The sequence below is a fragment of the Phalacrocorax aristotelis genome, chromosome 11 (genome assembly GCF_949628215.1).
Source record: "Phalacrocorax aristotelis chromosome 11, bGulAri2.1, whole genome shotgun sequence".
NCBI lineage: Eukaryota > Metazoa > Chordata > Aves > Suliformes > Phalacrocoracidae > Phalacrocorax > Phalacrocorax aristotelis.
The window spans coordinates 18,538,358-18,552,691 of record NC_134286.1 but is presented as its reverse complement, the minus strand read 5'-3'; the positions used below and the strand labels follow the sequence as shown (position 1 = coordinate 18,552,691).

Below are 14,334 nucleotides of genomic sequence, written 5' to 3'. Positions count from 1 at the left end.
ACTTCAAAGGAAAATGGGTAGCAGTATTCTCGATACTCTCTTAAGCAATTTTAAAATTATATTAGAGCTTCATAGTTTTTGGTGAAAGCTTAAGGTGAGGACCTGAGCTACTCTGTGATCATTCTTTTTAAGCAATGTCTGTAACCTGAGTGCCTCAGGTCTGTTGAATATCCCATCAGTAAAGGAGAACGTTTCTGCTAACCTCTGTTGATAGAAGCTTTCTAAAAGTATTTCCATCATCACGAAGATACGCACTTGCCAGATGCTTACTCTGAGACAGCCACGCCGGCCTGAAGCCAAAGTGCTACCGTCTTTACCAGGCCTACTGGCTTCACAGAATTCACTTCTGGATTTACAGCACCGTAAATTAAATCAGATTTTAGACTTCGGGATTTTTAAATGTGTTGCCTTCTAACACTGAGACAGTGAGATTTATAAAGATACCTGCTTTGCACATATTTTATTTAAAAAAGGCTTTGAAACATGTATCTTAAGTCAGTGGTTCAACTGGAATTTTAAAAGAGAAACATTTTCAATATTTTTAGAAACAAAAGGTGTATTTTTAAAATATTTTATAAACCAGAATCAAAACTGTTGGTAGAAATTAATTTCATATTTCCATCTTAAGTTCTATTAGAAAGTGATACCTGTCATGAAACCCTCTAAGATTGATGTTTGAATGAAAGTGATTCTGCATTAAATGTAACTGTGTTCAGGAGTTACTACCAGAAAAGCATCTCTGAGTTGAATTTACATTTGTAGGGCTATAGCAACAATCTGAGGGTAATTTCACTTTGAAGAATGTTAGTATACAGCTTACGCTCTATTTAATAATTCTGTCAATCTTTCTTCTCTTTAGTGCCATACAGACTTGGAAACAAGTTGGAACCACAACCCTAACTTTGCCTGTTAAGAATTGCAAAGGTACTGGACTAAAGCTAGCAGTACTCCCCTGTTTCACACTCTGTGGTTAATCTTGAGGAATAATATTTCTTCATATGAAAATCTTTCAAAGAGAAAAGCTAGTTAGAAGGGACCCTCAAGGATCATCGAGTCCAACTCCTGTCCCTGCACAGGACAGCCCCAAACTCACACCATGTCTCTGAGGGCCTTGTCCAAGTGCTTCTGGAATATCACCGGGCTGGTGCCGTGATGCCTCCCTGGGGAGCCTGTGCCAGGGCTCCACCACCCTCTGGGGGAAGAACCTTCTCCTAATACCCAACCTGCCCCTCCCCTGGCACATCTCCCTGCCGTTCCCTCAGGTCCTGGCATTGGTCACCAGAGAGCAGAGATCAGCGCCTGCCCCTCCTCCTCCCCTTGGGAGGAAGCTGCAGACCGTGATGAGGGCTGCCCTCGGCCTCCTCTTCTCCAGGCTGAACAAACCAAGGGACTTTAGCTGCTCCTTGTACAGTTTCTCCTATAAACCCTTCATCAACTCCGTGGCCTCCTCTGGACCCCTCTAGTAGCTTTATATCCTCAATATCCTGTGGCACCCAAAACTGCCCCCAGCACTCGAGGTGAGGCCGCCCCAGCGCGGAGCAGAGCAGGACGATCCCCTCCCTCGCCCGGCCGCGATGCAGGGCTCGATGCACCCCAGGGCACAGTTGGCCCTCTTGGCTGCCAGGACACACTGTTGGCTCATGCTCAACTAGCCATTGACCAGAACCCCCAGGTTCCTCTCTGCAGAGCTGCTCTCCAGCCTCTCGTTCCCTGGTCCGTGTGTACCTCCACGGTTCCTGTGCCCCAGGTGCAAGATCTGGCACTTGCCCTTGTTAAGCTTCATAAGGTTGGTGATTGCCCAGCTGTCTAATTTGTCTATATCTCTCTGCAGGGGCTCTCTGTCCCCAAGAGTATCAACAGCTCCTCCCAGTTCTGTGTCATCAGCAAACTTAATTAGTATTCCTTCAAGTCCTGCTTCCACGTAATTTATGAAGATTAGAGAGATTAGAGAGTACTGGCCCTAAGATGGGTCCCTGTGGAACCCCACTAGTGACTGGCCGCCAGCCTGATGTAACCCCATTTGCTATGACCCTTTGAGCCTGACCTGTCAGCCAGTTGCTCACCCACTGCACTAGGTGTTTATTCAGCTGTGTGCTGGGCATTCTGTCCAGGAGGAGACTGAAAGACTATCGAAAGCTTTACAGAAATCTGAAAAGATTACATCAACTGTCTTCCCTTGGTCAACTAGGTGGGTAACATTGTCACAGAAGGCAGTTTGTTAATTCTGTATTTGTTAGGCAGGACTTTCCCCTCATGAACCTGTCCTGGCTGGGACCAATGACTACGTTGCCTTTCAGGTATTTTTCAATAACTCCCAGAATAATTTTCTCCATAATTTTGCCAGGCACAAAAGTGAGACTGAGGGGCCTGTAGTTACCGGGGTCATCCCTTTTGCCCTTCTTGGAGATTGGGACAACATTTGCCAGCTTCCAGTCAGCTGGGACCTCTCCAGATTCCCAAGAGCATTGAAAAATCTTTGAGAGAGGTCTTGCTGTGACATCAGCCAGCTCTTTTAAGTACCCTTGGATGAATCTCATCAGGCCTCATTGACTTACAGGGATCCAGCTAGAGAGCAAGTCCTGCACTAGTTTGGGTTTTTAAACTAGATTGGGAGTTTATCGTTCCCACAGTCGTGCTTATCTAGCCCAGGGAGGTTGGGGGTCCCAGAGCCCATCATCAGTGATGAAGAGTTAATCTGCCCTAGAGTTTATGGGATTCATAGTTCTGCTGTCCTTCATGAAAGTCTTATCTTGCTTGGGATTTTTTGGTGGCGCCATATTTTTTTTTTTTAATAAAAAGCTTAAGATAATCTATAGGCTAAAGCTGTGGCTAGCTTTAATTTTGAAAATTTAACGACAAGAAGAAATGATCCATTATCCATTTCTTCTCTGAAACACATATACAAATGCCAAAACTTGTAACTGAAAAGTCTTTTCAGAACCGGCGTACCTTTAATATTCTTGAAAGAAAATTTGTAATGCTTTTCTCTTAGAGTTCCGGCTTTGGAAACAGAAAATCTTTTTTTTTTTCTTGAAAATTCTTCATTTCCTTATAGGTTTTTGTATATGGAGAATGAAATTGTAATTGAATGTATTGTAAGACAAGCTTTTCCAAACTCTATTTCAAGTGTAGCATTAGAAGAACTTCATTTATCCTCTCAAATGTTATTGAGGTTCTTTCTCATCTGTGATAATTAGATTTTTTTTCTCCTCTTGTCTTTAATAGGATAGAGTTAGTGTGGTCATTATTTGAGATTAAGTAGGTTTCCTTTATCAGAAATTTAGGTTAAATGCTAACTCCTGGCATTTGCTATGATTTTATACCTCTAAAATTCATTAACGGAGAGCTATTTATGAGTAGCTGCAATAGAAATTTCTCTTTAACAGAGTCCTGTGAATGGAAGTACTTTACCTCATAAAGCCCCACTTTAGGAATAGGGAAGGCTATATCCAGAAATACTTAAGATGTATTTGAACTTGAAGGATTAAATTCCTGGTCAATCTGATAATGACAGTGTTTCTTCCTAAACTAAGCTGAGACCTACTGCGTCCACACTGTAGCTCCTAAAGCTGTCTCTCTGGCATCTTGCTAGTTACTCTTGAAAAACAAAATCTCTAAGATTAAAATTTTCCAGTGATACACAAAATGAACATTCCACTTCTGGGGAGAGAGAAAGTTTGTCTATGTCCTCATAGGATCAGGATGATTTCCATGCAGAATTGAGAAGTATGTGATTTGTGTTGATTTTAATAGTAAAAAACTTTAAAAGTAATATCTGGGAACTCAAGGAGCATTTTCAAAAATAGGATCAGTCTGCTCCTGCCCTCTTTCTTTAAATTCGAAGAATTAGTCTGAAGAAGAGACTAGAAAGATATTTGCCATGAGGCATGGGTTGGAACCTCATCCTCTGCTTCCTCTGGGGAAGGACCTGAGGAATAAAGCGTTTTTTTTTTTTTATTGCTTGCTCATAAATTTCACAAGCCAAAGAGTTTCCTGAAAGTGCAACCTCCTTTCCTAATCCCTTAGCTGCCTAATCTGCAAATTTCATGAAACTCCTTCGTGTTACAGCAGACTCTGATTCCTCTTTCATTCCTCCTTTGTTACTGCTGTTATTTATAACTTCTTAGCATCTCCGGTGGTAACTGGAGATTACTGTAAGAAAATAAACTGCATAGATAAGAGAATGCAAGGAAAAGTTGAAATACAGTGAAAGAAAGCACCCGCAATACGATGCATTTGATATGCAAGTATAAAAACTCAAATAGTATCTTTTATGTGCAGATCATTTATGTAATAGATATATAAAAAAATTTTAATTAATATAAATGCAACTGAGAATCTTGGTTTGGGCTGTGATAATAGTGTAATTGGTGATAAACATGAGATTGCTAAAGCAAATTAATAGTAAATGTAATGTGCTTTTGCAAAATAAGTGATTTTTAGCTTCTTTCTCAATGATTTTTGTATGAATGGTTCCTGAAGTTTACTGTCTTCATATTATATTGTCCTAGGAAAGATGTGGCATGTTCTTGACATGGAAACAAGTAGGGTCTTTGGCTAAGTGAAATGTGAACACACAAAGGCATTCACAAAGTTAACTAGCAGGTGTGTTACGCTAACGACTTTATGAAGTAGCTTAAGATCTCTGCCCATTTAATTCCCAAGCCCAGCGTACAGCCAGTAAATCATGGTCCTCAGGTGAGAAATGAGAAATTTTAAGGGCTGTTGAACACACTGAATTTAGCAGAGTGCTCAACAGCCCTCAAAATTTCTCATTTAGGGAGGGTGCATATGTATGGCTTCCAGAAATGAATGTGAGCTTCGCTTTCCCCGTTTGATTTACATTGCTTCCTCCCTTCTTCCTTCCCTCCCCCTCTGCCTCCAAGTCTCTCATGCCACGAGTAGCTGGTCTGCCTTTCCTCTCATTTTGAAACACGTACAATACGCTTGCTGATTAAACCATTGGCGTAAGTTCAGAGTGTGAAACAAACATACAGATATTTGCAGCATAACGCTACAAAATCCCAAACCCTACACCTACCTCAAAACGGCATGTTTGGGATGTTTTTTCCTCTGCATTCCAATTATCAGTGCTTCAGACGCCAGCTTGGTAACTAACGTAAACATGGCACGGTTGAGGTTAAGGTATATTATTTGCCTTTCTGGAATTCCTTCCCTTATTGTTCAGGACCTTTCCGTTGGATCTGCTCCCCAGACTCGCGGATATTCCCAGTATTCTCAGATATCCTATGGTGTTAAAGAGGAAGGAGACCGGCCCAAAATAATTACCATGGATTTAGACCTCCAAGGCATTGACGTTTTCTCCTCGCCTTTGAGCTAGTTAGGCTCCGTTAGAGTTTTAGATCTGCAGAGATAGAGCAATTTGTACGTTTTTCATCCAGAGAATTGATTTAGTGTGTGTTTGGGCGGGGAGCATCCTCAGAGTAAGAACCAAGAATCAAGGATAAAATGAATTTGTGAATCTATGATATTTAAAGAGAATTTTGAAATATGTAAGTCAGAATTGCTTAATTACATGTTAAGGTTCATAAAAGGCACGTAATAGCAACTTGTCAAACTGTTCCAGTTTATAAATAATTTACATTTTTCTGTAAGCTCTTTCTCTAGTTGAACAGATAGGTCAATTAAGTAATTTAAATCAGTATTATTTGTCATTGTTATTAATATAAAATAACATTTTTCCATAAGGGATTAGGAAAATATGAAAGGAAGGCACTTTACACTCATCTCTGTTTATACACAACTTTTGTGATTCTCTTTTGCCTAATTTGTCTGGACAACCTCCTCTTTATTTTAAATATTTATTTATTGAAATATGTATTTAGTTACTCTCCCAGTTAGTTTTTTTTAAATTAGCAAAATTCTTGGCAAATGACAACGGTGTGGAAACTGCGCAAGTCCTGCCAGGCCACTAAGTTTGCAGAAATACTAAGTTGAAGAGCAGGACCTCCATGGACTTTCGCTTGGGTCATTTTTAATTTTTTTCTTTTTTTTTTTTTGCCTGTGCCAGAAAAACTAAAGAGTTGCAGAATGAGCAGCTGGCACGCAGCTATTCCTGGCCGTGCAAAGGACGGTGAAACAGTCCTGAAGACGCACTGGGATAAATGCTCTATAGATGCTTGAAAATCCTAACTGGAAGTTGTTGACTGGGCTGGTGGCTAAACTGATGCTGTAGTAAATAAATATTTGGTGAGTGTATCTGGAGTTTTCAGTAGCTCACTTGGTGAATGAAGTCGGAGCAGTGTTAGAGCCAGCTGCCTGTTCAGCTGCCGAATTCTCAACCTGAGCACCTTAAATAGCAAAGGGGTCAAAGTTTTCCTTAACTGCTTATCTCTGAAGATGGTTTGTCAGGAAAATTAAGTTGCTTCCAGGTAGAAAGAAAGGGGTCTGTTAATTCAAATGCCAACTTATTTTTTTAATGCACCCAGCCTTCTTTTCTTGATCATTAGATATTTTACATTTCTTTATACATTACTTACTGTAAAAAGAAAGTAATGCCAATGTGGAGTGAAATACTTGTATCTTTAACGGCTGTGTTCAATCGCCTCTGCAAGGCTCCAGAGGTGAGAACCCTATCATGATCTTCTACACACGTTCATAACTGCGACCTTCTTTTCTCTGTCCACAGTTCATGCAAAAACTTTAATTTCATATTAACATTTCATCATTTCTCTTGTGAATGTGTCTTTTGGTAAGACTAAATCTATCATTAATCCACACTTGAACTTTATCTTCTTGTGGAAATACAGAGTAACAAGGTTAGATACGCAGACTAAAAGCAGCCACTTTTGGCGTTCTAAGTGCTTTTCAGAAAATGCATCCCGTGGGAGTTAAAATACTACAAAGGCTTGTATACTTAAGAAATAGCCTATTAAGGCAATATATTGTGTTAGACTTCAGTTGAATATGAGTTGTAGTATAAAAAAGTCACTTTCTTTTGCTCCACCAAAAAAAAAAAATAGGTAAAATATTGAACATGTTGGCTGCTTCATTTTGAATTGAGGTACAGACTGAAGGGTAAAGTCTGTGCTTCTTAAACATGTGTAATCTAATTAGCATTCCTGAGATTTACTGGGATGAATTTTCCCCTTGGCGTATACAATTGCAAACGGGGAGTACACGGGCTGCAGGCTGCTAGGGGCAGACGTCTGCCTGGAGCGGGCATCGTGTGGAGAAGTGCCTGCATCCTTGCTCCCTGAGGACCTGGCATCAGCTGATGTGGTTCATGAAGTTATGCGGAGATTTGTAATTTTGGGGAAGTTTCTACTTATTTTCACCAGCTGAGGAACCTGCTTTGAAGGGGAAGGAGGTTCAGAAGATGCTTCTTGAGATCACAAGGTGTAATTTAGTTGACAGAGACCTACTCTAAGAAGCCTGTGTTGCTGTCGTACTTTACAGAAATCTAAGTTAAAAAATAATACTGCTTTGTGAGAGAGTTTAAAATAAAAAGTTACGGGGCAATTTCACTGGAGGTTATTTCTGCACTGTGGGCTCAGTCATAAATGAGACCAGTATTAAGCATAATAATTAATCCTGTTGGCTCTCTTACTTCATAAGGAAAGAATTAAGTGTGTTTTCCAGTATAAATTTTTGTTGATGTACATCAATAAATTATCCCCCTTTGGCAGCACCTTCTCATTAGTGCTCCTGAGAAGCACCAAAGACCTGCCAGTGTCTTTAAACACAACTGTCCTAATGTATAAGCCTAATTTACTTTCCTGGAATTGTATATGGTCTTAGCAGCTGAATCTTAATTTTGTTTGATAATATACTTCTTTAAATGGCAATATACTTTTATTCCACTTTCTTATGTCATCTTCTACAGCATGTGTTAACCATCACATATTTCTGGCGGGGTGGACAGTCTGGACTGTACCCCTGCATGTGACAAGCCAGCCCATTGCTAGCTGTGAGCTACCTGCCAGCACGACTTGGCATTCAGCTCTCTTTCCGAGCACAGGTGCAGTACGTGGAGCGAAGGTCCTGTCTGCTTTTTATAGTAGCTTAGCTCAGTTAAGCAGAACTTAAAATCAGATGTTTCACAACAAAGCGTTGACTCGCCTCTTTGCTACTGAAAAATGTTTGGGGAAATAGTGGCATCTGCAACCTCCGTTTAAATGAACAATGTAATCCTTTCAGGGTGGAGCAGAATCAGCTTGTTTATATGGCTCAGTCTGTATTTCATGGATACTAGGCTCTGCGTTAGAAACCTGGGACTGTTGCTGGCTTTTGAATTCTTGGTTTATGTACAAGTCCTTTTTGAATTTGGTAAAGAAAAAGTAAGAATTGATGTGCACCGTTTGGAACTGTGTTTTGTATAAGGGTGATTTTATTCATTTAGTGCTGTCAAAAAGGAAGTAAAAGCTAGGAGTGTAATGCAGCTATGATGGTTCCGTATCTGCTCTTTGTGTCATACAAAGATTTGGTCCATGCTGTTTGTTTAAACCAAGTGGAATTTGTTTGCTGTGTGTATAATACATAATTAAAATAAGACTGAAGAATAGGGCATTGTATGAGCAACACTGAGTTACATCCAGTAACTTACTGTGAGATTGCCTCAGTCTCCCATGCCCCACGAGCTTTGAAAATCTCAGAGAAACAGGGCTTCTCTGAAGACCGAATGTTTTGTGTTTGCCTTCGTAGCCATAGGGGGAGGAGAATTTTTTTCCAGAGGGTCTTACAGGTTTCAAAGTCTCTTTTGCAAGCGTCTGTGTAGGAAAATCAACAGCATCCAGTCTCGGTTTCCATTTGTGTCCACAAGTACTGCCTTGAATCACTTTTCTTCCTTCCTTCTACCGGTCAGCCAAGTGCCAGTTTTAAACAGGCCCCAGAAAGCATGAAAGAACTGCACTGCAATGGTAGGTAAAGTTCAACTGCCAAGTATTCCTTCTGCTGCAGAAACTACACAGCTGCTTCCCAGCATCTTGGCTATTTTCTCCTAGCCATCTCCATCAAACCGCATCTGAGAGACTTGGAGAAGAGAGCTGGTGAAGGTGGCATGTGTTGCAGCTTCTTAAGTATAGGGCTGAGACCAAGTCGCCCTCCTGTGAACAAGGGGAAGAGATCAGAGTGGTGATGGAGTGCTCTGGAGGGCCCCCACACCAGTCTTGCTGCTCCGAAAGGAGCACGAGCAGTGGTGGCTGGTGCTGCTGGGACGGGCCAGCTGATGCAGTGACAACGCCAGGGAGGCAGGATGACCTTCCAGGACTCCTGCACAGGAAGGTGAAGCCATGGCCACTTCCTTCTGTTTGCCGCCCACCTTCTTCCCCTGCCCTCTAGAAAAGAGGTTGCCATTCCTGAGCTGAAAGCCAGCCCGTGTGGGCTGTCACTACAACTGAGACCTTCAGGAATGTTTTGATGGCAAAAGAAAGATCTACAGAGACAGACGACTTAAGTTGAGCCACCTCAGCATGTTCTAGTTTAGCATTTGGTTTGTAGGTTTTGGCCAATACTTTCAAGAAATACCAGGGCTTTCTCTTATTTCTGAGAGTGTGCTGTGAATGAGAACCATTCCCCTCGCTGGCTGGTAAGTGGATTAGTCTGGCAAATTAAAGCTTTAGTTAGGATGACAGTAGAAAAGAGTATTTGTCCTCAGTCTCTACCAGTGAGCCTTGTCTCTACTGTTTTTTTTCTAGAAATGGAAGGAATACTGTATGTGTCCTTAATATTGTGTTTAGTCCCTCAAGAGGACATCCCAGGTCTGGTGTTCATTTAGGGAGTGCAGTTCTGTAATCCTTTTTCAGTAAGAACTTGTCGTACTCCCTGAGAGTTGCATTTGTAATTGGATTCTCACAAGTGAGAATATGCAGAGGCTACCTCAGAGGGAAGCTGTAATTTGCTGATGTGTGTTACTCACCTGCAGTTCTTTGAGAATGTTTCCTCTGCATATTCACATTATGGGTCCTGTCCACCTTCTGTCTGTCCTTGGATTTCTACTGCCCTACAGTTGCGGTGCTTAGTAAGAATAACTGAAGTACTGAGCGCTGTACAACTCTCTAAAATCTCTGATCGCTTGGTGTCATGAGATGGCGCTTGTACAGTCCTAGTAGTCGCGGCTTTTCTAGGAAGTTCCTGTAGGTCACCAGCACTGGAGAACCCAAACCCACTGGTGTGAATATGCAAGGACAGCACTCTCAAAGAGCAAGCCAGCGGTAAGTACCCTTTCCTTGTCTTCTGTGATTAACCAAGTATTTCAAATGTTGTTTTGTAAATTCCCTATTTGCAAATTTGCTACGCTTTCCCTATGATGAAAACATATTGAGATTAATTTTAATGCGGTTGCCTTTCTGGCAAAAAAACAAGAAGGGATCTGTATTTGTAAGTACTCGCTTCAGTTTTAAATCGATGTACTGCTATCAGCGTGCGGGGGTGTGCACGTATTTGAGCTATCATATATATTTCTATCAGACAAAAAGGCACAATTACAGTGCAGTATTATATAGGTTAGAGAGTTGCACTTTTTCAGTTGTATTATAGTAGATTAGGTAGCAGAGTGAGTCACTGACCAAAAAAAGTCCTTGATTAATATTAACAGTGTTAATTCTCAAAACAGATTCTCCAAAAGAAAATCAAGGATATATTGCTTTTCACTTCTAAACTTTTTTTCTGACCTTTTGTTTTTTCCAGACATGGAATTCTGTGAGACTCCCCATATCCTGTGCTCCGGCTATCAAACAGATTTACACGGTGTAGCTGAGCACAGTTACCCGCTAGAGGTGGGCTCAGACGTGGATACTGAAACAGAAGGTGGTGCGTCCCCGGATCATGCCCTGAGGATGTGGATGAGGGGGATGAAGTCGGAACACAGCTCCTGTTTGTCGAGCCGGGCAAACTCAGCCTTGTCCCTCACTGACACTGACCATGAGAGGAAGTCTGATGGGGAGAATGGTAATAAAGAAATCATCTAATGTACTGAATAGAAGCAGTAATTTATCTGAAACTTTCTTCTTCTACTTATATTTTATTTTTTCTTTTTGTTTTTTTTTTTTGGGGGGGGGGGTTGTTTGGGGGTTTTCGGTTGTTTTTTTGGTTCGGTTTTGGGTGTGGTTATTTTTGTTGTTTTGTTTTCTTTATTTTTTCCTCCTTAGGTCCCTGTATTACAAGAGAAGTGAAAGGGTTCTTTGGTATGTGTATTGTATTTTATATTCTATTTTATTATTTATTTTATTATATTTTATTTTGATATTTTATTTATAGCATAGATAGAAAATAAGACCAAAAAAATGAATCAATGTTTTGGTGAAAACGTCATTCTTCTAGAGACCAGTTACTTTCCCACGTTCTCCCTTTTTATGCTGTAGGACATGTATCATTTGAGTTCAGTTGCCTATGAATTAGGTTGTAAAATAACTCTATGTACATTTATATCACATTTTGTGTAGAACTGATCCTACGCACACTGGCTTCTGGGAGTAGCTTTAAGACTCTACAGCCAGGTGACTTCAGAAAGAGAGCCTGGAATCCTAAATGCTCTCTCCAGCTGTAATTTCAGGCTACACCTGAAGACGTGCCGTTATCAGTAGGACAGATTGAGCAGGGCTTGGCCGTATCGCAGTTCTGTATTTTGCTGCTTATGGAGGTTGGGTTTCTGGGTTAGGTTTTGGGGGGGCTTGTGGGAGGGGCTTTCTTAGGAATATTCATTTTCTTTCAGGATCTTGTTATTTATTTGCTTCTCTTATGGTTTAGTGTGTCACAGAAGGGGAAAATGTGTATTTAATTAAGTAATATGGGGGAATTAATTTCTATCTCTGCATCAAAATTGATGAAAATCTGCTTCGAATGTTTCCTTAAAGACTATATGGGTAAACAAATTTATCGTGCTTAAGATCAACAAGCTTAGCTCATATCTTAATTTCTATGTTTAATAACTCCATGTTATGGTAGTTCTAAATGTAGTTAAATATGTATATTTAACTGGTTAAGAGATAGGGGAACCAGTGAAAGCAATAGATTGGCACTTCAGTGTTGGCAGTGATACATTTTAGTAGCTCTAGAGTCATAAGATGTAAGAGTTCGGTCATGAATGTGATTTCTATAGTTATGTGTTTTGAATCTGTCAGATAAGAAGCTGGTAATTTTTCATGTGCATGTTTGTCAATACCAATGATATCGTCAGATATATGTTCAAAGACATCAGGTTATCTACATGAGTTTAAAAAGAGAGGCTTTGGTGGACAGCTCATTTTTAATTAAATACTTCTTTGAGGATTAAGTGTTCTACACTATCACACTGCACTGCCTTGCTAGGATCCGTTAATTTTCAGATGCCACCCCGTTTGCACAGCGATCAATGGGTGCCTGCCTTGTAGCTTCCTGCTGCTGCCACGTTCTGCGTGGGGTCCATCCTCTGTGAAGGGTTCTTGCGCAGGGGTGCCTTGTTTGGGGTTGGGGGGGTTTTTTTTGCTTGTTTCCTAAGACATTTGGTTTTAGATGGTGGCTGAAGGAATTGACTCTGGTCTGCCTGGAGTTGGTTGGCCCTTAACTGTGAAAATGGGTTAAAGGGAACGCTATCGGAGAAAGGAACATGTGTACTTGTACCATTCCAGCTAAGAAATACACAAGGTCATTTCTGTTTTAAGGTGCCGGGAAGCTAATGTATTGAAAGCAGATTAAGCGTATAACCAAATTATGTATTTCAGTCTGGAATGCGGTGGTGCCGCTGGGTATTCGTGATATTTTGCTAGCCTTGCTAGTTGCACTAAATAAGTCATCTTGCTATAGAAGAAAATTATTGTAGGTAGTAAAGGAAATTCTTTTGCTACCTTCATCATCCGGCATTGCAGGAGCCATGGGTTAAGTGTCATTAAGATAGGGACATGTAATCATTGTGCTTCACCAGCAAAGAATGGAGTGGTTTCTTCTAAATGTTAGTCTCAGAGAATGATTTTAATCAATTTAAACTCATTTCCTGCATGATCTAGAATAGAATAGAGTAATCCTTTTATGTGTGGCTTTAGTATTTAGTCCTTTGTAAGCTTTATAGCAAATTTTTAATCAGGGGTTTATGTCTTAGGTGCTTGACTACGAATTTTAACTAAACAATTGGGAGGGGAAGGCAGGGGCAAGAGTAAGTTGGAAGAGAGAGAAACTGAGAGCACAAGCTCATTTGAACTCCTTAGTTGTCTCCGGGCAGGGTCGACGGAGCAGGTGTCGGTGCTTCCTGTGGAGTCGAGTCATTATAATAATTACAGCCTTGAAAGTTAATGTGGATAAATTTGCAGGCAATGATGGTTCAAGCTATATTCACTTATGTTATCTAGTACTTCACAGGTAAGTTCATAGTCAAGATTCCGGATCCAGAGAGCAGCATGCTTTCCATCTGGGTTGGCACTCAGTAACAAGGCACTCTTTGAGTACAGAAGTTCATAAATCTCTACTTAAATGAAGTAATAGATGGCACATCTTTCTGTTTCTATGCAGTCATTTGTGCCAGGGGCTTTATCAGAGAGCCACAAGTGTTACATTTATCCTCGTCAGTTCCTGCCGTGGATGTAGACTTTCTTTGTGCCAGCCAGTAACCTCTGTGGTGTGAAAACAGTGAGCGCCCAAGACCAGTTGCTGGAAGTTCATGAAATGTTCGTTTCTGTGATGCTGTCTAATTGCTGTAAAAATAAATATTTAGAAATTCTGGCTTCCGAAGGGCTGACCAATGGCATGTGAACACAGCTGCTTGTAACTGGCGTAAAATTAATGAGGAAGATAGAGTTGTTGCATTGTTTGAGAAAGCTAATTGCTGTTATTGTATTTCGAAAAGGTCAGTTGGTTTTTGTTGTTGGGTTCAGTTCTTTTTTTTTTTTTTTCTATGAACGCAGTTCTTCTACAAATGGAATACTTTTTTTCTTTTTGCTTTACATTCACCTGAAGCAAATACACTTTTGCAAATGTTGTTCTATTTAGATGTTCCTTGCATTTCTCATTCGTTCAAAGCTCTAGCAGAAGGTTCCCTGACACAGGATATCCACTTTATTATGTATTCTGAGTAGCCCAATCTGAGAATTTATTTAGGATTCCTTTCCTTCATAAACACACCAACTCTGTCATAATCATTGTTTAAACATACTCTGGTTGTTTTGGCAGCATTGAACAGGTTGTGTGAAACACCAATGTTCCTATTTAAATTAGTGTTGTCAATGTTAATGGCAACTAATAAATAGCCTTTTAGTGCATAAACTGCCTTCAGCTTTGCCTGAGGCTAAGCAAAATGTGTAGTAACTGCAAGTAATGAATGACCAATTTCTTGGGGATCATTCCTTATCGCTGGTATTGTACAAATAGCAATATTTAAACACAAACAGTGTTACTCTACAATATGTC

At 40.5% G+C, this 14,334-nt stretch overlaps 1 protein-coding gene across 1 annotated transcript in view; it reads left to right on the top strand.

The window, feature by feature from the left end:
- Nucleotides 1–14,334, top strand: part of TENM1 (teneurin transmembrane protein 1) — a 256,403-nt gene that overhangs the window by 20,788 nt on the left and 221,281 nt on the right. Inside the window, exon 2 of the mRNA XM_075107184.1 lies at nt 10,648–10,908. Coding sequence (XP_074963285.1) covers nt 10,648–10,908 — 261 coding nt within the window. The remainder of the gene's footprint in view (nt 1–10,647; nt 10,909–14,334) is intronic.